The following is a 23912-nucleotide window of genomic DNA, read 5'->3' as shown; positions in this document are numbered from 1 at the left end:
TTTGGGGGGGGGGGGGGGGGGGGGGGGGGAAGTAATCTTTAGACGTTTTCACTGACATAAAATGTTTAAAATCAGTATATAAAATATCCAGGAAAGATAAAAAACGCACAAATTAAAATATAGATACATATAGTTACGAAATAGTTGTAAAATGCGACACTGATGCGTATGTAATTTGTTTAGTGACGCCATTGCTCTGCGACGGTAGCGGAAGAGACGTGGCAAAAAAGCAATCTGACGAGATGTTAAAAAAATATTGAGGAAAGTACTCGAGAGTGTTGATATTTGGATCAGTTTGTGGTTTCCGTTGATATATTCAGGTAAATATAATATTGTTTAACTAACAGTATGTTGATTAGTTTGAGGGAAGTTTGATACAGACGAGCAGCAAACCATCCGTGAACTGTCACTGTCAGCTGGGTAATATTTACATTTACCTTCGGTCTGACGGCATTTTACACATTAATTCGTGGCACACTTTTTGTATATATATGTTAATTACCAGAAAGGGAGTTTGTATTAATAATGTATATTAAGTGCCAAGAGGAGCTGCATAAATTATATTAAAATGCATATTATGCATAGTATTTAGAATTGACCCAAGAACAAGGACGATTTATTGTACTCGAGTTTATATATGGATTCTGGGTGATTTATATATGGATGTTTTGTTTGACAGGGAGATCATGGGTTTGTGCAAGTGTCCTAAAAGGAAGGTAACAAACCTGTTCTGCTTTGAACATCGAGTCAACGTGTGTGAGCACTGTCTTGTATCCAATCACAACAAGGTTAGTGCTCTAATATTTAGTTAAAATTGATTACTTAAAAGGGATAGTCCACCCAAAAATGAAAATTCTGTTATCATTTACTCCCTCTCATGCTTTTTTCCAAACCTTTTTTTCTGAGTTTCTTTCTTCAGTGGAACATAATATTTAGAAAAATGTTGGTAATGAAATATGTTTTGTTACCGTTTAATTATATTGTGTAGTCGAAAAATACAATATTAAGTAATGGAATTTGGAAGATTTATACACAGATAAACACCACGTCTGTTTCCTGTTTCCTTTTATTTGTACAGTGCATTGTACAGTCATACCTACAGTGGCTACAAGACAGCGATTACAACCCCAACTGCACCCTGTGTAGCCAGCCCTTAAATTCCCAGGATACTGTTCGACTAGTGTGTTATGGTGAGAACAGACATATAATGTTTTCTTGTGATCTCAGAGTCAGAAGTTGAAGGGTTAGTTCACCCAAAAATGAAAATCCTGTCATTAATTACTCATCATGTCGTTCCATACCCGTAAGACCTTTGTTCATATTTTTGATTAAATCCGAGAGCTTTCTCTGACCCCTCTATAAACAGCAATTTAATTAACACTTTCAAGGCCCAGGAAGGTAGTATACACATTGTTAAAATAGTCCATGTGACTACAGTGGTTCAACCTTAATTTTACGAAGCGACAAGTATGCTTTTTGTGTGCAAAAACAAACAAAAATAACAACTTTATTCAACAATTTCTTCTAGCATGTGTCAGACTGTTATGCTGTTGACGCAGTTTAAGTGCAGTGTTACCATGCGTGGTGCTCACGTGAACAGCGTCAGCTAATGGCAAGCCGGTGTTCAGGTACTGATGTGCTGTTTACACTGCGTCAACAGCATAAGAGTCTGACACATGCTAGGAGAAATTGTTGAATAAAGTCATTATTTTTGTTTGTTTTTGGACACAAAAAGTATTCTCGTTGCTTCATAAAATGAAGGTTGAACCACTGTAGTCACATGGACTATTTTTTTGTACTACTTTCTGGGCCTTGAAAGTGTTAATTATATTGCTGTCAATGTCTCAATTTCATTAAAAATATCTTAATGGTCTTACGGGTATGGAGCAACATGAGGGTGAGTAATTAATGACAGAATTTTACATTTTTAACTTTAATTAAAAGTAACTGTGCATTTTACACAGTATATGAATGTCTGCATTGGTGTGGATTTTATTTGGTATATTCTGGGAAAGATTTTATTATTATTGGTATTATTATTATTAGGGGCCAAGCACCGAAGGTGCGGAGGCACCTATTGTAATCGTTAGATTTCTTATTATTAGGGGCCAAGCACCGAAGGTGCGGAGGCACCTATTGTAATCGTTAGATTTCTTATTATTATTATTATTATTATTATTATTCCGCCATGGAAGTCTATGGCAGCCCATAGAACCGCTTGCGGGAAAGTTGTGAAATTTGGTACACTGATAGAGGTTATTACCAATAGTACCCACACCAATTTTGGAGTCTCTAAATCAATCTCTCTAGCGCCACCACCTGTCCAAAGTTTGACTCATGTTTTTGCTAATAACTTTTGAACCATAAGGGCTAGAAACAAAATCTTTTTTTCTTTCGATTTATTGGTTTAAGCCGATTCGATCGCACCCTATGACGTCATTTACATCATTACAATGTTCCCGCCATTTTAAATTTAACCGAAACCCAACTTTTTCGAACTCCTCCTAGGCCGTTGGTCCGATTTACACGAAAATTGAACCAGATCATCTCCAGACAGTGTTGACAAAAAAACATGGAATTCAAGTTGATTCGTTAAATCGTTTTTGATTTACACGCAAACAAATTTTACGTAATGCTTGAAAAAACACACTTAAGCCAATATCTCCGCAACGCTTTATCGTATTCAAACCAAACTTGGTACAAGTCATCACAAGCATGACTTGAGGCAACATGCAGCGTTTCGGCGCAGCGCCACCTACTGGTCCGGAGATACGAAAAATGGCTATTTTTGCTTATAACTTCTGAACTATTTGTCCAAAAATCATAAAAGTGATCTCGTTAGATTCAGGACGGCATGCCGAGTCGTCTGATATCCAATTTTACCATATCGGCCATTTTGACTGTCGGCCATTTTGAATTATGTTCTAAAATGCTGTATTTTATGAACGCATGAACGGATTTTTACGAAACTCGGTATGGGTCATCAGCACGATGTTCTGAAGTAGCCTGACAAGTTTCAAAACAGCGCCACCTAGTGGATAATTTTTTTTTTCAAACGCCTATAACTTTAAGTGGGGTTGACTTATTTTCATGGGACTAACTTTTTTTGTCTCCTGAATCCTTGCCAAGTCCAACGATACCAGACTTGCCAGGTTTCAGCGTATGGTTTGTGCAGCGCGGTAATTTAGCGCTTAAAAAACATTAGCTGATATCTTCGAAACCGCTAGTCCGATCGAGACGAAACGAGCGCCAGAAAATCGAAAACATAGGTCGATAGCTATACGTCAATGCCCAAATGTCAAAATATTGATAGTAAGGGGTAGTAAAATCCAATCAAAGTCAAGTGTCAGTCATTTTTTACATGTTTTTTCATATAAATGTCTATAACTCCAAAACGAAATGAGATATTTTCACCAAAATTGACACACACATGTATGGGCTCAATCCGATGACACATAAAAAAAATTGTAGGATTGTGCCTCTTGGTGGCGCTATAATAGAACAAAACATGACATTGGCACTGTACAACTCAATGTTTTAATGTGGTGTTTTAACGGTTTTGCTTCAAATGTCTTTACTCATTTTTTCAGTTGGTCTGCTGCTATCTTCCTTGTTTGCTTCTGTTGCGCTTGGCCCCGTTAATGGCTGCTTGCAGCTATATTTAGGGGCCAAGCACCGAAGGTGCGGAGGCACCTATTGTAATCGTTAGATTTCTTCTTATTATTATTATTATTATTATTATTCCGCCATGGAAGTCTATGGCAGCCCATAGAACCGTTTGCGGGAAAGTTATGAAATTTGGTACACTGATAGAAGTCATTACCAATAGTAAACACACCAATTTTGGAGTCTCTAAATCCATCTCTCTAGCGCCACCACCTGTCCAAAGTTTGACTCATGTTTTTGCTAATAACTTTTGAACCATAAGGGCTAGAAACAAAATCTTTTTTTCTTTCGATTCCTTGGCTCAAGCCGATTCGATAACACCCTATGACGTCATTTCCTTCATTACAATTTTCCCGCCATTTTGAATTAACCGAAACCCAACTTTTTCGAACTCCTCCTAGGCCGTTGGTCCGATTTACACGAAAATTTAACCAGATCATCTCCAGACAGTGTTGACAAAAAAACATGGAATTCAAGTTGATTCGTTAAATAGTTTTTGATTAACATGCAAACACATTTTACGTAACGCTTGAAAAAACACACTTAAGCCAATATCTCCGCAACGCTTTATTATATTCAAACCAAACTTGGTACAAGTCATCACAAGCATGACCCGAGGCAACATGCAGCGTTTCGGCGCAGCGCCACCTACTGGTCCAGAGATACGAAAAATGGCTATTTTTGCTTATAACTTCTGAACTGTTTGTCCAAAAATCATAAAAGTGGTCTCGTTAGATTCAGGACGGCATGCCGAGTCGTCTGATATCCAATTTTACCATATCGGCCATTTTGACTGTCGGACATTTTGAATTATGTGCTAAAATGCTGTATTTTATGAACGCATGAACGGATTGTTACGAAACTCGGTATGGGTCATCAGCACGATGCTCTGAAGTAGCCTGACAAGTTTCAAAACAGCGCCACCTAGTGGATAATTTTTTTTTTCAAACGCTTATAACTTTGGGTGGGGTTGACTTATTTTCATGGGACTAACTTATTTTGTCTCCTGAATCCTTGCCGAGTCCAACGATACCAGAATTGCCAGGTTTCGGCGTATGGTTTGCGCAGCGCAGTAATTTAGCGCATAAAAAACTTTAGCTGATATCGTCGAAACCGCTAGTCCGATCGAGACGAAACCAGCGCCAGAAAATCGAAAACATAGGTCGATAGCTATACGTTAATGCCCAAATGTCAAAATATTGATATTAAGGGGTAGTAAAATCCAATCAAAGTCAAGTGTCAGTCATTTTTTACATGTTTTTTCATATAAATGTCTATAACTCCAAAACGAAATGAGATATTTTCACCAAAATTGACACACACATGTAAGGGCTCACTCCGATGACACAAAAGAAATTGTAGGATTTTGCCTCTTGTTGGCGCTATAATAGAACAAAACATGACATTGGCACTATGCAACTTAATGTTTTAATGTGGTGTTTTAACGGTTTTGCTTCAAATGTCTTTACTCATTTTTTCAGTTGGTCTGCTGCTATCTTCCTTGTTTGCTTCTGTTGCGCTTGGCCCCGTTAATGGCTGCTTGCAGCTATATTTATTATTATTATTATTATTATTCCGCCATGGAAGTCTATGGCAGCCCATAGAACCGTTTGCGGGAAAATTATGAAATTTGGTACACTGATAGAGGTCATTACCAATAGTACCCACACCAATTTTGGAGTCTCTAAATCAATCTCTCTAGCGCCACCACCTGTCCAAAATTTGACTCATGTTTTTGCTAATAACTTTTGAACCATAAGGGCTAGAAACAAAATTTTTTTTTCTTTCGATTCATTGGTTCAAGCCGATTCGATCGCACCCTATGACGTCATTTCCGTCATTACAATGTTCCCGCCATTTTGAATTAACCGAAACCCAACTTTTTCGAACTCCTCCTAGGCCGTTGGTCCGATTTTCACGAAAATTGAACCAGATCATCTCCAGACAGGGTTGACAAAAAAACATGGAATTCAAGTTGATTGGTTAAATCGTTTTTTATTAACACGCAAACAAATTTTACGTAAAGCTTGAAAAAACACACTTAAGGCAATATCTCCGCAACGCTTTATTGTATTCAAACCAAACTTGGTACAAGTCATCACAAGCATTACCTGAGGCAACATGCAGCGTTTCGGTGCAGCGCCACCTACTGGTCCAGAAATACGAAAAATGGCTATTTTTGCTTATAACTTCTGAACTGTTTGTCCAAAAATCATAAAAGTGGTCTCGTTAGATTCAGGACGGCATGCCGAGTCGTCTGATATCCAATTTTGCCATATCGGCCATTTTGACTGTCGGCCATTTTGAATTATGTGCTAAAATGCTGTATTTTATGAACGCATGAACGGATTGTTACGAAACTCGGTATGGGTCATCAGCAAGATGCTCTGAAGTAGCCTGACAAGTTTCAAAACAGCGCCACCTAGTGGATAATTTTTTTTTTCAAACGCTTATAACTTTCGGTGGGGTTGACTTATTTTCATGGGACTAACTTATTTTTTCTCCTGAATCCTTGCCGAGTCCAACGATACCAGACTTGCCAGGTTTCGGCGTATGGTTTGCGCAGCGCGGTAATTTAGCGCATAAAAAACTTTAGCTGATATCGTCGAAACCGCTAGTCCGATCGAGACGAAACCAGCGTCAGAAAATCGAAAACATAGGTCGATTGTAATATGTTACAGCCCAAATGTCAAAATATTGATAGTAAGGGGTAGTAAAATCCAATCAAAGTCAAGTGTCAGTCATTTTTTACATGTTTTTTCATATAAATGTCTATAACTTCAAAACGAAATGAGATATTTTCACCAAAATTGACACACACATGTATGGGCTCACTCCGATGACACATAAAAAAAATTGTAGGATTTTGCCTCTTGGTGGCGCTATAATAGAACAAAACATGACATTGGCACTATACAACTCAGTGTTTTAATGTGGTGTTTTAACGGTTTTGCTTCAAATGTCTATACTCATTTTTTCAGTTGGTCTGCTGCTATCTTCCTTGTTTGCTTCTGTTGCGCTTGGCCCCGTTAATGGCTGCTTGCAGCTATATTTAGGGGCCAAGCACCGAAGGTGCGGAGGCACCTATTGTAATCGTTAGATTTCTTCTTATTAGGGGCCAAGCACCGAAGGTGCGGAGGCACCTATTGTAATCGTTAGATTTCTTATTATTATTATTATTATTATTATTATTCCGCCATGGAAGTCTATGGCAGCCCATAGAACCGTTTGCGGGAAAATTATGAAATTTGGTACACTGATAGAGGTCATTACCAATAGTACCCACACCAATTTTGGAGTCTCTAAATCAATCTCTCTAGCGCCACCACCTGTCCAAAGTTTGACTCATGTTTTTGCTATTAACTTTTGAACCATAAGGGCTAGAAACAAAATCTTTTTTTCTTTCGATTCATTGGTTCAAGCCGATTCGATCGCATCCTATGACGTCATTTCCGTCATTACAATGTTCCCGCCATTTTGAATTAACAGAAACCCAACTTTTTCGAACTCCTCCGAGGCCGTTGGTCCGATTTTCACGAAAATTGAACCAGATCATCTCCAGACAGGGTTGACAAAAAAACATGGAATTCAAGTTGATTCGTTAAATCTTTTTTGATTAACACGTAAACAAATTTTACGTAACGCTTGAAAAAACACACTTAAGGCAATATCTCCGCAACGCTTTATTGTATTCAAACCAAACTTGGTAAAAGTCATCACAAGCATGACCTGAGGCAACATGCAGCGTTTCGGCGCAGCGCCACCTACTGGTCCAGAGATACGAAAAATGGCTATTTTTGCTTATAACTTCTGAACTGTTTGTCCAAAAATCATAAAAGTGGTCTCGTTAGATTCAGGACGGCATGCCGAGTCGTCTGATATCCAATTTTGCCATATCGGCCACTTTGACTGTCGGCCATTTTGAATTATGTACTAAAATGCTGTATTTTATGAACGCATGAACGGATTGTTACGAAACTCGGTATGGGTCATCAGCACGAGAACCGGAAGTAGCCTGGCAAGTTTCGAAACAGCGCCACCTAGTGGATAATTTTTTTTTCAAACGCTTATAACTTTCGGTGGGGTTGACTTATTTTCATGGGACTAACTTTTTTTGCCTCCTGAATCCTTGCCGAGTCCAACGATACCAGATTTGCCAGGTTCCGGCGTATGGTTTGCGCAGCGCGGTAATTTAGCGCATATAAAACTTTAGCTGATATCGTCGAAACCGCTAGTCCGATCGAGACGAAACCAGCGCCAGAAAATCGGAAACATAGGTCGTTAGCTATATGTTTATGGCCAAATGTCAAAATATTTATAGTAAGGGGTAGTAAAATCCAATCAAAGTCAAGTGTCAGTAATTTTTTACATGTTTTTTCATATAAATGTCTATAACTCCAAAACGAAATGAGATATTTTCACCAAAATTGACACACACATGCATGGGCTCACTCCGATGACACATAAAAAAAATGTAGGATTTTGCCTCTTGGTGGCGCTATAATAGAACAAAACATGACATTGGCACTATACAACTCAGTGTTTTAATGTGGTGTTTTAACGGTTTTGCTTCAAATGTCTATACTCATTTTTTCAGTTGGTCTGCTGCTATCTTCCTTGTTTGCTTCTGTTGCGCTTGTTATTATTATTATTATTATTATTCCGCCATGGAAGTCTATGGCAGCCCATAGAACCGTTTGCGGGAAAATTATGAAATTTGGTACACTGATAGAGGTCATTACCAATAGTACCCACACCAATTTTGGAGTCTCTAAATCAATCTCTCTAGCGCCACCACCTGTCCAAAGTTTGACTCATGTTTTTGCTAATAACTTTTGAACCATAAGGGCTAGAAACAAAATTTTTTTTTCTTTCGATTCATTGGTTCAAGCCGATTTGATCGCACCCTATGACGTCATTTCCGTCATTACAATGTTCCCGCCATTTTGAATTAACCGAAACCCAACTTTTTCGAACTCCTCCTAGGCCGTTGGTCCGATTTTCACGAAAATTGAACCAGATCATCTCCAGACAGGGTTGACAAAAAAACATGGAATTCAAGTTGATTGGTTAAATCGTTTTTTATTAACACGCAAACAAATTTTACGTAACGCTTGAAAAAACACACTTAAGGCAATATCTCCGCAACGCTTTATTGTATTCAAACCAAACTTGGTACAAGTCATCACAAGCATTACCTGAGGCAACATGCAGCGTTTCGGCGCAGCGCCACCTACTGGTCCAGAAATACGAAAAATGGCTATTTTTGCTTATAACTTCTGAACTGTTTGTCCAAAAATCATAAAAGTGGTCTCGTTAGATTCAGGACGGCATGCCGAGTCGTCTGATATCCAATTTTGCCATATCGGCCATTTTGACTGTCGGCCATTTTGAATTATGTGCTAAAATGCTGTATTTTATGAACGCATGAACGGATTGTTACGAAACTCGGTATGGGTCATCAGCACGATGCTCTGAAGTAGCCTGACAAGTTTCAAAACAGCGCCACCTAGTGGATAATTTTTTTTTTCAAACGCTTATAACTTTCGGTGGGGTTGACTTATTTTCATGGGACTAACTTATTTTTTCTCCTGAATCCTTGCCGAGTCCAACGATACCAGACTTGCCAGGTTTCGGTGTATGGTTTGCGCAGCGCGGTAATTTAGCGCATAAAAAACTTTAGCTGATATCGTCGAAACCGCTAGTCCGATCGAGACGAAACCAGCGCCAGAAAATCGGAAACATAGGTCGATAGCTATATGCTAATGGCCAAATGTCAAAATATTTATAGTAAGGGGTAGTAAAATCCAATCAAAGTCAAGTGTCAGTCATTTTTTACATGTTTTTTCATATAAATGTCTATAACTCCAAAACGAAATGAGATATTTTCACCAAAATTGACACACACATGTATGGGCTCACTCCGATGACACATAAAAAAAATTGTAGGATTTTGCCTCTTGGTGGCGCTATAATAGAACAAAACATGACATTGGCACTATACAACTCAGTGTTTTAATGTGGTGTTTTAACGGTTTTGCTTCAAATGTCTATACTCATTTTTTCAGTTGGTCTGCTGCTATCTTCCTTGTTTGCTTCTGTTGCGCTTGGCCCCGTTAATGGCTGCTTGCAGCTATATTTATTATTATGTTTATTCTATAATTTTCATTACGTTTAATTTATTTACCATGCCAGATTTATTCCACTGGTCATGTCTGAATGACTTGGCCTCCCGTCAGCCTCTCTACACGGCACCTGCTGGGTACCAGTGCCCAACATGCCAGGGTCCTGTGTTCCCACCCCCAAACCTGGCCAGTCCTATTGCAGACATGCTGAGAGAACAACTGTCCTCCGTCAACTGGGCTAGGGCAGGACTGGGCCTTCCAATGGTGAGGAAATATGCCATCAGTTATGATACACCACTTCACAACTATAGACACACCAACTTTTTCCACACCCAGGTTAAATAGTAGAAAATGTGTAAATAGTAATGGTAATTTCTGTAAATAATAGTAAATAATCAGCATTTCCAAAATGAGCTTCTTTAGGGACACTTTGTCTAGATTGTAGCACTGCACATTATGGATGTTCTTTCATTCATCATCATAAGGAGCATCTACAATTTTAAGTATTTAAGCTTTTATATCAAGCATTTGCCATTAGATTGATATTTGAAAATAATATTGGTGTAGGACAGTCAGTGTTGGGCACGTTACTTAAAAAAAGTAATTAGTTATAGTTACTAGTTACTTCTTACAAATAGTAACTGAGTTAGTAACTGAGTTACATCATTATAAAAGTAACTAATTACCAGGGAAAGTAATTACTGCGTTACTTTTTTTTTTCTCTCCAAATGTTCAAATATGTCAAATAACTTGGATGCCCCCAATATTAGATATGTTAAATGAATTGGACACTAAATAGAATAAATTATTATTATAAAACATTGTACATTAATGTACACTATTGTAATGTTACTGTGGGACAATGTGAGAGACACCTATCAAATTCAATGCATTATTGTAAATATTATCAGTAGGCCTACTATAGTGTAAATATTGTGTAAATATTATCAGTATTATACTTTCCTTTGGTAGTGGAGCTCGTTATCACCTGGGTTTTTAGCCACTAATTTTGTGGCATATGATGATGTGAGGCGCTTCAGAATCACTTGCCACCGGCGTGGAGAGACTCTTTCTTCCTGGGCATAAGTTGCACGTTACTTAAATATTCTTACCTTTCACCTCAACGACGGAAAAGTAGCGCTTATACTTCCAATTTGCGAACGCTACCTTTGAAGTCGTTGGACCATCGCTGAATGTGCATATGCGTGTGCATCATTGGTGTGTGTGTGTGTGTGTGTGTGTGTGTGTGTGTCTGTGAACCAAAGACCGTGAAAAAAATAGGTGTGAACTCAACCTATCAACTTCAACCTTGTCTCCCACCCACCAATCATCATCAGTTATGTGTACCACCGCACCCACCCCAACACGCATGGCTAGTGCGCGCGCACACACACAAAAGTTGCAGGTCCGACTGACAGAGAGCCTGTTCGGATGAAAAGCGCTTCAGTGAGCTCAATTATAGTAACGCGACTAACGCCGCATTTTTTTTCCTCAGTAACGCTAACGGCGTTGTAACGGGAGAAACAGTAATTCGTTTGATTACTCGTTACTGAAACAAATAATTCCGTTAGTAACGCCGTTTATCTGTAACGCCGTTATTCCCATCACTGAGGACAGTGAGAACTGGCTAATATCAAAATATTTTTAAAGGTGTCATGAACTGGCTTTTTTTTAATACTGTTGTCTGAGGTCAACTTATGACGTAAGCGTGGTTTTTACATTCAAAAACATCATTATAAATAAGTAATAGGCTATTTTCTACCCTGGTTTTGAGACTCTCTCAAGAAACACTGGGTTTTGATGGGCGTGCCACACTGAAGACTTGGAAGTAAACGCCCACTGCTAGGATTGGATAAGATTTGCATATTTAATGAGCTTTGGCTCCCCGCAAGTACACCGTGAGGGATTGTTTTGAGGCATGTGGGAAAACGGCAACCGGAATAATTCCTCCCACAGGGCTCACAAAACGTCTTTATCAAACAAACACAATGATTTATCTCTCATCCACCCGCGATTGATTGAATGTTATTTTTGTATTACTTGGCCCGCCCGATCGGTGGATATAAGCGCGGACCGTGCATCACACACGCACGCGGCAGTACGTTGCAGACTGCATGATCAAAACTTTCGTGATTGTATATTACCTTCAAATATCAAGTCAAGAAAGTGCACAACGCGCATCAAGAACCACAAATAAAGCATTCTCCAGCCTTTGACCACGTGCTAAGGTATGTTAAGTTAGACACGTACACAAACAATAGATCTATATCAAACGATCTGTAACAATAAAATAATATCACCTATAAAAACATGTTTTACTCACATTAGTGCTTCTTTCATTCATGTAATCTCATCCTGTCTGCAAATCCAGTCTCTTGTTTACAAACGAATCCGTGATCAGAAATGAAGGAACAAACACAAAGTCTTCCCCACGTGAGCTGGATATTCATTAAAAATAAAGTTCATCCATGCATTCATAATATTGGAATCCAAATGAAGCTTATGTGGTATGTTTAGAAATTCGATGCGGTTTAGCTCTCTCTGTAGGCCTATGTCATGTTAGTGGCACGAGTCGGTGGGCGGGGCTACAGAATCAGTTCAGAATCAGTTGTTCTTCTTCTGTTGAGGCAGTGCTTCACTTCACTCAGACGTCATAGCCTGGCACATTCTGAGATCGATCGTTTGCTGGGCCTGGTGTCAATAAAAGCTTTTCATTGACTAACAAGAAGTTTTCTGCTCTGAAACTTACAGGATATTCTTATATTGCCATGACCTTTTATAAATCAAAAGCACAAGGGAAAGTTGATTTCTCAATTCATCACCCCTTTAAGGCTTTGAATTCAATTGAACGGAGTGTCTATTTACTCTAACTCCGCCCACTGACGCCTAATTGGGCCAGACAAAATGAAGGAAGACGCTGGATTGACAACAGCAGCAATAGTATAGGGGTAAGGCGCATGGCAGAACATTTTGTTCAAATAAAACTCCTTTGCCGTACTCGCTCTACTCCCTTTTCCCATCACATATCAGATTGGAAAGGCATTTATTTTCAATACAAATTTGAAAATATTTGAAAAGTGGAAATGAAGTGTGTATAAATGTCAAATGTGTGTTTGATAAGAAAGTGTTTATCAGTTAGTGTTAGGTGTAGGGTGGGCTTTTTTCTCCCAATAAGGTGGCATCCGTTTAATAATTTTTATAAATATAATAATTTACACTCTATGTCCATGTTATCTGCCCCTATTTATAAGTGTTTATATAGCATTAAACTACTATTTACATTTAGCTTATTGCAAAGATAGTGTAAATAATGTGTAAATAGTGTATATATTTAGTGTAAATAACATAGTGTTAATAATAGCCACTGCCTAAATTGAATTGGTTTAAAATGTAATTAAAATCAGTTCAGTAGAATTGAGTGACCTGTCAAAATAATCACACAATTAAAGGCCTATTGACACTGAACGCGAGATGAAAATATGAGATGAATCGAATTTGAAGATATAAAAAAGCAAACTTTTAGAGTATATCTTATCTTGTTCAAGACATTTGTCTTTCAACATTAAGTGTTGATACTGATTTAGCTGTTAATTTGCATTATGACTTCTTTCTGTCCAGATTGAAGACCCACCAGAGAGGCAGGAAACCTCAACTCATGATGTTTCGTGTTACTCCGAATGGTCAACTTTTGAGAGTGAGTTTTTCCATCCATCCATCTTCTTCCGCTTTATCCAAGGCCGGGTCGCGGGGGCAGCAGTCTAAGCAGAGATGCCCAGACTTCCCTCTCCCTAGACACTTTCTCTAGCTCTTCCGGGGGTACACCGAGGCGTTCCCAGGCCAGCCGGAAGACATAGTCCCTCCCGCGTGTCCTTGGTCTTCCCCGGGGCCTCCTCCCGGTTGGACATGCCCGAAACACCTTCCCGGGAAGGCGTTCAGGAGGCATCTGGAACAGATGCCCGAGCCACCTCAGCTGACCCCTCTCGATGTGGAGGAGCAGTGGCTCTACTCCGAGTTCCTCCGGAGTGACTGAGCTTCTCACCCTATCTCTAAGGTAGCGCCCAGCCACCCTGCGGAGAAAGCTCATTTCGGCCGCCTGTATCCGGGATCTTGTCCTTTCAGTCATGACCCAAAGCTCATGACCATAGGTGAGAGTAGGAACATAGATTGACCGGTAAATCGAGAGCTTCGTCTTACGGCTTAGCTCTTTCTTCACCACAACAGACCGGTACATCGACCGCAATACTACAGAAGCTGCACCGATCAGTCTGTCAATCTCCCGTTCCATCCTCCCCTCACTCGTGAACAAGACCCCTAGATACTTGAACTCCTCCACTTGAGGCAGGAACTCTCCACCAACCTGAAGTGGGCAAACCACCCTTTTCCGACTGAGGACCATGGCCTCAGATTTGGAGGTGCTGATCCTCATCCCAGCCGCTTCACACTCGGCTGCAAACCGTCCCAGTGCATGCTGAAGGTCCTGGTTAGAGGGGGCCAACACGACAACGTCATCCGCAAAGAGCAGAGACGAAACTGCGTGGTCCCCAAACCTGACACCCTCCGGCCCCTGGCTGCGCCTAGAAATTCTGTCCATAAAAATTATGAACAGAACCGGCGACAAAGGGCAGCCCTGCCGGAGTCCAACATGCACCGGGAACAAGTCTGACTTACTGTCGGCAATGCAGACCAAACTCCTGCTTCGGTCGTACAGGGACCGGACAGCCCTTAGCAAAGGACCCCGGACCCCATACTCCCCGAGCACCCTCCACAGGATGCCGCAAGGGACACAGTCGAATGCCTTCTCCAAATCCACAAAACACATGTGGACTGGTTGGGCAAACTCCCATGAACCCTCCAGCACCCTGTAGAGGGTATAGAGCTGGTCCAGTGTACCACGGCCCTGACGAAAACCAGACTGTTCCTCCTGAATCCGAGGTTCTACTATCGGCCGTATTCTCCTCTCCAGTACCCTGGCATAGACTTTCCCGGGGAGGCTGAGAAGTGTGATCCCCCTGTAGTTGGAACACACCCTCCGGTCCCCCTTCTTAAAAAGAGGGACCACCACCCCGGTCTGCCATCCCAGAGGCACTGTCCCCGACCGCCACGCGATGCTGCAGAGGCGTGTCAGCCAAGACAGCCCCACAACATCCAGAGATGTTTTTAAGGTGGCAGTTCAAGGAGGAGAGTGAGTTTGTCATTATTGTAATTTACATTTTTAGCAGGGTTCTTACGTGTACTGGGGAACATGGAAATCTGTGATGCAGTTTTCCAGTCATGGAAAATTAAAGAAATATATTTTACAATAATAAGTTATTGGAAAACACTGCTACCTACTGGTCAGTACAAAAATATTAGTCCGGGATGTGATTTCCCTGTTTCATGCATGGGTTGCTTCTGACAGCATTACAAGTTCTAGCGGAACCGTCTTCCACAGCTGTTGTGTTGGTAACAAAAGTTCTCCCTGCTGTTTTCTGCCAATTTTTTTTTAAATTAAACAAAAAAACAAAAGAAGATATTTTGTGATATTTTTGAACACTCAACAGTTGATGGCCCCCCATTGACTTTCATAGAATGGAAAAACAAAATGCTATAGAAGTCAACGGGCCCCATCAACTGTTTGGTAACCCACATTCTTCAAAATATCTTGCTTTGTGTTCAGCAGCAAACAACTTGACCAAGTGATGACAGAATTTTATTGCACACCTTCCAGTCAATCAGACTTGATTATTCTGACAGCTAATTCTTCGTCTAATTTTTCAAATATTTTTCAAACTAATTTAATTAACTTAACTATGTTCCAGCCCCTGCAGTGGATGTAACGATGTCAAACCCCACACTCACCAGTCTACCACCCCATCAGGATGTGGAGCACATCCACAATAATGGAGAACTGAGTGCCCAGAAACACTCTGTCATCAATATGAGCGCCACCTCTACCACTGACACAGTCACCATCAACACAGGTATCCTCCAGCACTGGCGTACTGTTGAATGAATATGTAAATATTTAAGTAATAGTTTTATTTTATTTCACACTATCTAGCTACAAAAATAAAAAAATAGGGATTAAATTGTGTCGTGATTGTGTTCAGACTAGAATACTAGTTTACTGTATACTGTGCAGTAAATATTGCATACTATGCATGTGACCATTATTGTCACATTGTTACATATATATATATATATATATATATATATATATATATATATATATATATATATATATATATATATATATATATATATATATATATATATATATATATATAAATATATACATTTTTTTTCCCCCACTGTTATTAATGTAGGCTAGCAAGCAAATTAAGATAGTTGATATAGGCCTACCATTATCAGCTTTTGTTGAGATTGACATTAACCTGTATTCTTTGGGCTTATTGAAGTGCGTGTATGCGATAGGATATAAAAAGCGTCCTTATTAAGCACATCATGATCCAGACAGAGCGAGCTTTTTTCGCGGTAAAACGACGACTTTCTTGAAATGTGTTCTCATCTCGTGCTGAACTCAAAATGCAGCATTCGTAACGGCGTGAGAGGATAATATGTGTCCGTAAATTTCCTGCTGACATGTTGAAATACTCTTACATTTGTAATGTTATATTTAACATAACGCCAGACATTACAAATGGAATACTCTGAGTCGTATACATGAATGATTGGCTATGTTTTTACCTCACTATTTGGACTGATTTATTAATAAACACTCCACCTTTGCTCACAAAATAGAAAAAATATTCTCATACGTAAAACGAATTAATTAAATAAGCAAATTAATGAGTAAAGAAATAATCAAATAAATAAGCAGGTTAATGATCAAATAAGTAAGCCCCGCCCCCCACGATAGTATCATGCATCACCGATCTCATAGGCTGAAGATAGGACTCAACACTACTAGGCCCAACACTACTATGCATACTGCATGTGAAATAATTGCTGCAACAAACAACACATTGTGCAAATTTCAGACCGTAGAATATTTTTTGTCCCACTTTGTCACAAACTACTTTGAATGTTTAATACAGTGAATGGTGACAGGTGATCTACTGATCCAATGGAAATTTTCCCCCCAAAAAATGAATCCTCTTTTTTTTGTGTGAATAATTATTCCACTTCGGCGGCTCAATCACATGGTGTGTCAAGAACAACAGGTTTAAAAATCACATTTGATGTATTTGGCACTCAGGAAATAGAACTTTGTTGCTTTGCATTGTGGGATATAGTATCTCACATAGTGTGTTCTAGGTCAGTGTTTCCCAACCACTGTGCTGCAGGTGTGCCATGGAAAATGATCAAATTCCAAAAAATATGTAAAGTATATTCTACAAATAAGAATATATCATTGCGCTGTCGGGCCACAAAATTTTCGTTTTATAAAATGAGTGCTATTGGTCATCCTTTACATCTGTGTGTTAGTTTTACGAATATTTAACCAATAAAAAGCATTTAAAAGAGGTTGTGACTAAACCTCCTAACTCCATTGGCTCCTCATACTGTCAGTCAAACCTCATAACTCCACACCGCCGTTATTTAGAATGGAGTGCTGTGCACAGTTTGGAGATCTCTGCTTGTTTGCAATGCAAGGGTAAATAAAGAACTGATGTTTGAGTAAGTACAGTGTTTTCTTTACTCAAGAAACACTGTCCATAAAGGCTACGTTTTTTGTATCTGAAGAGCGGAGAATAGGTTTAGTCTGGTATTTGCCATCTAGTTGAAACAGATATACCGTTATAAATATCCTGTGCATATCGTTTAATCTATTGTATCATAAGATTTTGGTCATGAGATTTCAACAACAACAGTGTTTAATTAAATTAGTGCTGGGGAAAAATGTATCATGATTAATCGCTTCCAAAATAAAAGTTTGTGTTTACATAATGTATGTGTGCCCTGTGTACTGTGTATAATTATTATATATATATATATATATATATATATATATATATATATATATATATATATATATATATATATATATATATATATATATATATATATATATATATATATAAATACACACACTTGCATATATATATTTAAGAAAAATATGTAATAATTTTATAAAAATATTTTTTTTATATATAAGATAAATAATATATTGTATATACATGCAAATATTTCTTAAATATATACATGCATGTGTGTGCATTTATATATACATAATAATTATACACAGTACACACACATATATTATGTAAACACAAACATTTATTTTGGATGCGATTAAAGGGTAACTAAACCCTAAACCAACTCTTTTTAGTTAATGATCTGTAATACTGGGGCTTTATTAATGCTGTTCATTGATTCGAGTAAATGTTTTGACATTTGAGTATAAAGTGTTTTAATTCTATAAAATATGGTGTAAAACCGCCAAAGTGCTGCCCTCTTAAGGTTGAACGGTGGCTACTGCAGTTGAATTTTCCTATTGGACGTTGTGGTACATCGTGACGTAGGATGGTACCTCCAACGGCTCACTATCCGCGCCCCTGGCACGAGCTCACCACACCCTCAGAAATGTTTTCCCCAATCACATGATGAGAACGGCTTCACTCCAGTATGAACTGTCATGTTACATGAAGTAGAAAAATTATGAATGAAACTGACTTAACACTTGCTTTAACATTGTAATGAAGAAAATGCGGTTAAATTCTTGTGATATTATTGCCACCCGTCATGTGTACAGATAATTTTCATACATGAGATGCGCTTTCAAACCCTGACACACAAGTGGTTGCCGCGGTAACGAACAACAATACCGTAACGCGCTGGCGTAGTTCAACTTATTTGAGGAAATCCGTTTATAATAGGCTTTTAGGTCTGAACTTATTGGTCCTGCGCTGCTTATTGATTCAGTTCATTTGAATGAAAATACATCGTATGTATATCAGATATCTGATCTATTTTTAGTGGCATTCAGTGTAAGGATTTGACTGTTCATAGATTAGGTCAGTTCTCTTGCGCTGCTGCTTCACTGGCATCGTCGGCATCGGGAGTTAGCGCAGTTTGAGTCAGCGGTTCGCATTGATAAGGCTCTGGGTCTGTGTCTACAGACAATTCACCCTCCTCCACTTCAGGTGAAGGTAGGAGAATGACCGCTCAGTTGCAAAGCTAGTGTCACTCCAGTCATTCTCCATCTTTGCGTCTCGCGAGTCAGACAGCTGTCAATCAACCCGTCACCGCGGGTCTCAGGTGCACGCCCTCCGCTCAGCCCCGCCCTCGGTTCATCCCCTCTGTCTCCGCTGGGCTCTGCCCACTTTTCCAGCATTTTTCAAAAATTGCCAGTGGGTGGAGTTAAGCTCTGAGCTGGGGTTTAGTTACCCTTTAATCATGATACATTTTTCCCCAGCACTAAATTTAAATACCTAGTTGTTTAATCATCACCAACAACATCATATAGCGGCCTATATGAGTTAAGCTCAAGATTCACATTAAATGTGAGTATTACTTTTAGTATAATATCCATTTTTAATATGCCATTTGAAGCAATGCATGTTTGTGCAATTTTGTTATATTTTTACAGTGGTGTGCCGTGGGATTTTTTTACTTATCAAAACTGTGCCATTGCAAAAAAGGTTGGGAAACACTGTTTTAGGTGTATGATAAAATATAGCCTCTAATATATTCTTTGTTGATTTCTTGCAATGCATCTTCTCAGCTACTTCCCCAAGAAAGGTGTACGACACACGGGATTCAGGAAACAGTGAAGTGATGCAGATTGACTTTGATGATGATAAATACCGCAGACGACCTGCCCTTAGCTGGTTTGCACAGGTCCTAAAGTGAGTGCCCTCAGTCTGTGGCTCAAATTCATTTATTGCAAATAAAGGTTTGCTATGGCCAAATCTTTTTTGTCATATGTTGTCATATATTTTCACTGGCAGTTTTGCCAGCCTTTATTTTACACAACTTGTACATGTAAATCCATGCTAATATTTTTTACTAATGACTATTTTACTCATTTAATTGTAGTTAAATTTATCATTGTAAAAATGTTATTTCTTTCCATATTTACTAATATGCTTGAATGTATTTATTCCTTTTTCTAGAAATCGTACTAACACTAAGAAAAAGTCCCTCACACTGAAACAGCGAATCTTCATGTTGCTGTTAGTTGGAGTGATTGGTTTCTTCACCCTCATCATCATCATGGCCAAACTGGGTCGGGCCTCTGCTGAGTCAGACCCGAACCTGAATCCCATGCTGAATCCCAACATCAGGGTAGGCAACATGTGATGGAACCACTTCCTGCTAAAACTCAATGTGTGGATTCAGCCTGGAGTTTAACTTTACTGGTAAAACATGAACTGGGAAATGCTGGAGAAAGAATGCTCCTCAGGATTCTCGGACTAGTGTGAAGATACTGCTGTTTGTACTGTGGGAGGAAAGTGTGGCTTAGTGGTCAACCTGAGAGATGATAAAGATGGAGATGGCCGAGAAGTTGTCGCACAACAAATCTCCAGTTTCTTTTGAGTGAGATATTATAGGCTCTATAAAAGTGTGTTCAAATGTGTTTCATTCAGCTCTGTAATTCTCCCTGGCATACCCTTCTTAAAATTGGGATCAATGATTTGATGTCACTGTATTGCAATCTTTCATTATTCCTTATAATGTGCGCAGAACTCATTAGGATCACACATGGAAGTGGTGGATGATTATTGCTTGTCTGAGAATATATGGATATGAGGTTTTTGTTTTTAGTTTAAATTGCCTTTTATTAATTGCTGATTCAGTTAGCAAACCCCCTGCCTGTGAATATGCTTTTGCAGATTTATACTTCACCCTGCAGTGGACTGTAAAACTGATTTACTAAAGCATTTAGAAAACTGTTTTGGTTGGCATATTGCAAAATGTTTTAGTAGATACAGCCTTAAATAGATAGATGCAAACTGTACTTGGTGAATGAAATGTCTGGGCCATATTTCATTCAAAAATTGTACTTTCTATTACATAAATTAAGCCTATTTTAGGGCTATTAAATTTTTTTTTTTTTTACATTATAACATGATTGTTGTAAAAGTTATATTCTCTCCCTATATTTTCATTACATACATACTTAATACAGTCATAAAAATCATTTTGTCTGAACACAAACCTTTTAAGCAGCACAAATTAAATGCAGTATAAGAAATACCATAATGCATACCTACAATTTTACTTTATAAATGTGCTTTACAATTTAAATTATATACAGTATATTCATTTTTTTCACTACTGAGAATTTTTTTCTTATGCAAAATAATATTCACTATTTATATTCTTTAGATAAAGAAATGTATTATTTTCTTTTGATGTGAAATATGACCCGAACATGTTCACACAAACAGCCTTTGTATAGAAGAATTTAAAGTGTACTGTATATGTTTGCAAAACTCACCCCAGCAACCCAAAGCTCATATTTATCTGGAGATAAACATTGATATTCTGGTATTATTTGCCATTCTTAAATATCCTTGTTGCATATCTTGACTGCAGCAGTACTTAACAGTACGATTTCAAATTTAGAGGTTGTCTTTATCCTTCAGCTCCAACTGCATCTCAAGAAAGCGATCATCTGGATTTGCGCTACAGAGATTGCTTACTGGAGTGCCTACCATCATTTTTATATCATGTCTGGTTGTGGTTTATAACATGTTTTTTGCTTGTCTGCGTCCATGGATTTCCACTTTTTGTCATAATGTACACAGTGATATTATAATATTGGGTCCATCTCAAGTGTTCGAATGGAGGTTTCTTGACCATTTTTTTTTTACTTTTTTGAGTGATTACCTCTATGTATTAGCTGTATATTGGTTGGCAACGGCCATCTTTGTATCATGGCGCACAACAAATTTTGGTTATGGACATTTATGGAAATCTCAGTATCTCAGCTCAGGATGGTCCTAGCTCCTCGAAACAACTCTTTAGAGCACCTACAAAAATATGTTTTGCACATTCTTGTTCCTTAGAGTTACAAATGCAATGATCAAGATTGCATAGGGTTCCACATTTAGGGTCAGTTTATAATGAGAAAGCTGTGGTGTCTCATTACAGTTCCAGGTTGTTTATCTCTGGTGGGTGACCAGAAAGGAATTTTTTTTTTCTTTCACAGATATAAGCCTCTATAGTAGCATCGAAAAAGCACAGTTCTACAGTAATCATGTTAATGGTTGGTATGAAATTGTTTATTCTTGTCAATGAGGTCTAAAACAGTGGCAAACTTCCAAAAGGGGCTCCTATTAAGTCATTAAATATAAATTATTTAAATGTAGGTATACTGAAATGTAAAACAACAAAAAGAAACTCTAAAAACAAAGATGTGCAACATTATTTAAACTATTTATTAAATCATTTTATTTATTGATGTTACAACAGAAGTACCAGAGGTTCATATCCAAGATGAAAGGGCCTTCAAATATTGATGGAGATGGCCCCTTGAATGTTCCCCTAGTGGTCCCAGTGAATGTCACAGTCAGGGGTTCCACTTTAGAGCAACACAGTGGGCCCTACCTTACACCTGCTGCAAAGTGGCGCCAGGCGCGATGCAAGTGTTTTTTGTTAGTTTCATACTGACGCAGTTATCATTTTCATGTCCAGCTCCACTGTTAGGGGTAACAGTTTAGGACCCAAGACCAGTTATACCAGTTTAATTAAATAGAAATTTACTTTGCAGTTTCATCAGCAGAATCCAGCTTCAAGTCTCACAAGGAGTTCGTAGGCCGTGCTCCCTCTCTACCAGATTTTCGTACATACATTTTCCCAACAGTTATACTCTTCAAGGTCTAGCGAAGTGAACTAATCCTTTAAGAGGACACATGAAGGACATTCATGTGAATAGAAAAATGAAAAAAAAACATAGCCAGAGAAGCTGTATACTGGCCAGGTATTAATGCTGACAATGAGAAGATTGTGAACAGGTGTGAAACATGGGTTGCACTTTATTTCAATGGTCCCTTTAACACATTCTGTTGACTATAAGTAATATTGCATCTACATGTCTACTTACTCTCAGAGTGTTAGTCGAATATTAGTAGACTGGCATAGTTAGGGCTAGAATAAGTTGACATGTAGTTGCAAAGTTACTTATAGTCAGTAAAATGTCTGTCGGGGGAGCAACACAATAAACTTTTAGCATATATTAAGCAGACAGTCTACTCTAATGAGAGTTAGTTGACACATAAGTGCAATGTTACTTAGAGTCAAGGGACCATCAAAATCAAGTGTTACCGAAACATGTCTTAAATCCTGAAACAAGCAAGCTAAAGAACCCATGATCAGCAGATCAGACTTCTGAATCTTGGGAGATGTTTGGCACTGATCCCTTTCATTTTAATGGGAAATCTATCTGTTGGTGATAGATATGTATAAATGAGATGGCTTTACTTGCAGGAACAAGAGCCAGTCATGTGATAACCACAAGCCAAACACGAAATTTCTACATCAGGAATCGTGACAATGGGCCATGTTACAATAGGAGTTCCAGCAATTTGCACAGCTGTACAAATTCCAACATCTAATCTCCAGTCCATTGCATGCACAAGCAAAAAGGGAAAGCAGACTCAAATAAGCTGTGGCTGATGGGTCAGATCCTTACCTCACTTCCCCACTGGATTGTGGTGTATCTGCACTGTTAATGGATCATAAGCTGTACCACCCTTTCATATTTTTCAAAGACTAATCCAAACAAGGATCTGAAAAAAAAAAAGCTATTATTATAATATCCAAAATATTAACAAATTCCCACCTCTTTCCAAGCAGGATGTGGTGAGATTTGGGTGGAAAATGATCCCAGATCTTACAAGTGCTAACAGAACTGTCACAGAACCACAATAAACGTTATGATTTACCTGTGCTAAGATGATCAGTATCTCTATACGATGAATATCTAATTTTAGAAAACAGAATTCGGATGCATTAAACAGGATGAAACTTAAAATAAAACTTGTTTCTGTGTATACAGGTGTTTAATGACATACATAGTTTTGTATTCATTTTGTCTTGATAATTTATTTGAAATGCATGTGTAGTTTTATTTTAATGATGTATCTCTCTAAATAAAAGGAGATCAAATGATAGACGGAGATAGGAGATTGATGTGCAGGAATGGTTTTGCAATACCAATGGAATCACTCC

The 23912-nt window shown here is 38.5% G+C and overlaps 1 protein-coding gene across 1 annotated transcript; it reads left to right on the top strand.

Moving 5' to 3' along the window:
- Nucleotides 1-190: 190 nt before the first annotated feature.
- On the top strand, nucleotides 191-23912 carry zfpl1 (zinc finger protein-like 1). Its single transcript, XM_079814633.1, has 8 exons — nucleotides 191-320; nucleotides 680-788; nucleotides 1079-1190; nucleotides 9862-10055; nucleotides 13410-13485; nucleotides 15590-15751; nucleotides 19459-19582; nucleotides 19850-23912. The coding sequence occupies exons 2-8, from the start codon at nucleotides 687-689 to the stop codon at nucleotides 20034-20036; spliced, it is 957 nt and encodes a 318-aa protein (XP_079670759.1). The 5' UTR covers nucleotides 191-320; nucleotides 680-686; the 3' UTR covers nucleotides 20037-23912.

This window comes from Gobio gobio (assembly GCF_949357685.1).
Source record: "Gobio gobio genome assembly, chromosome: 4".
NCBI lineage: Eukaryota > Metazoa > Chordata > Actinopteri > Cypriniformes > Gobionidae > Gobio > Gobio gobio.
The sequence above is the reverse complement of the archived record's forward strand: the minus strand, read 5'-3'. Positions and strand labels throughout refer to the sequence as shown.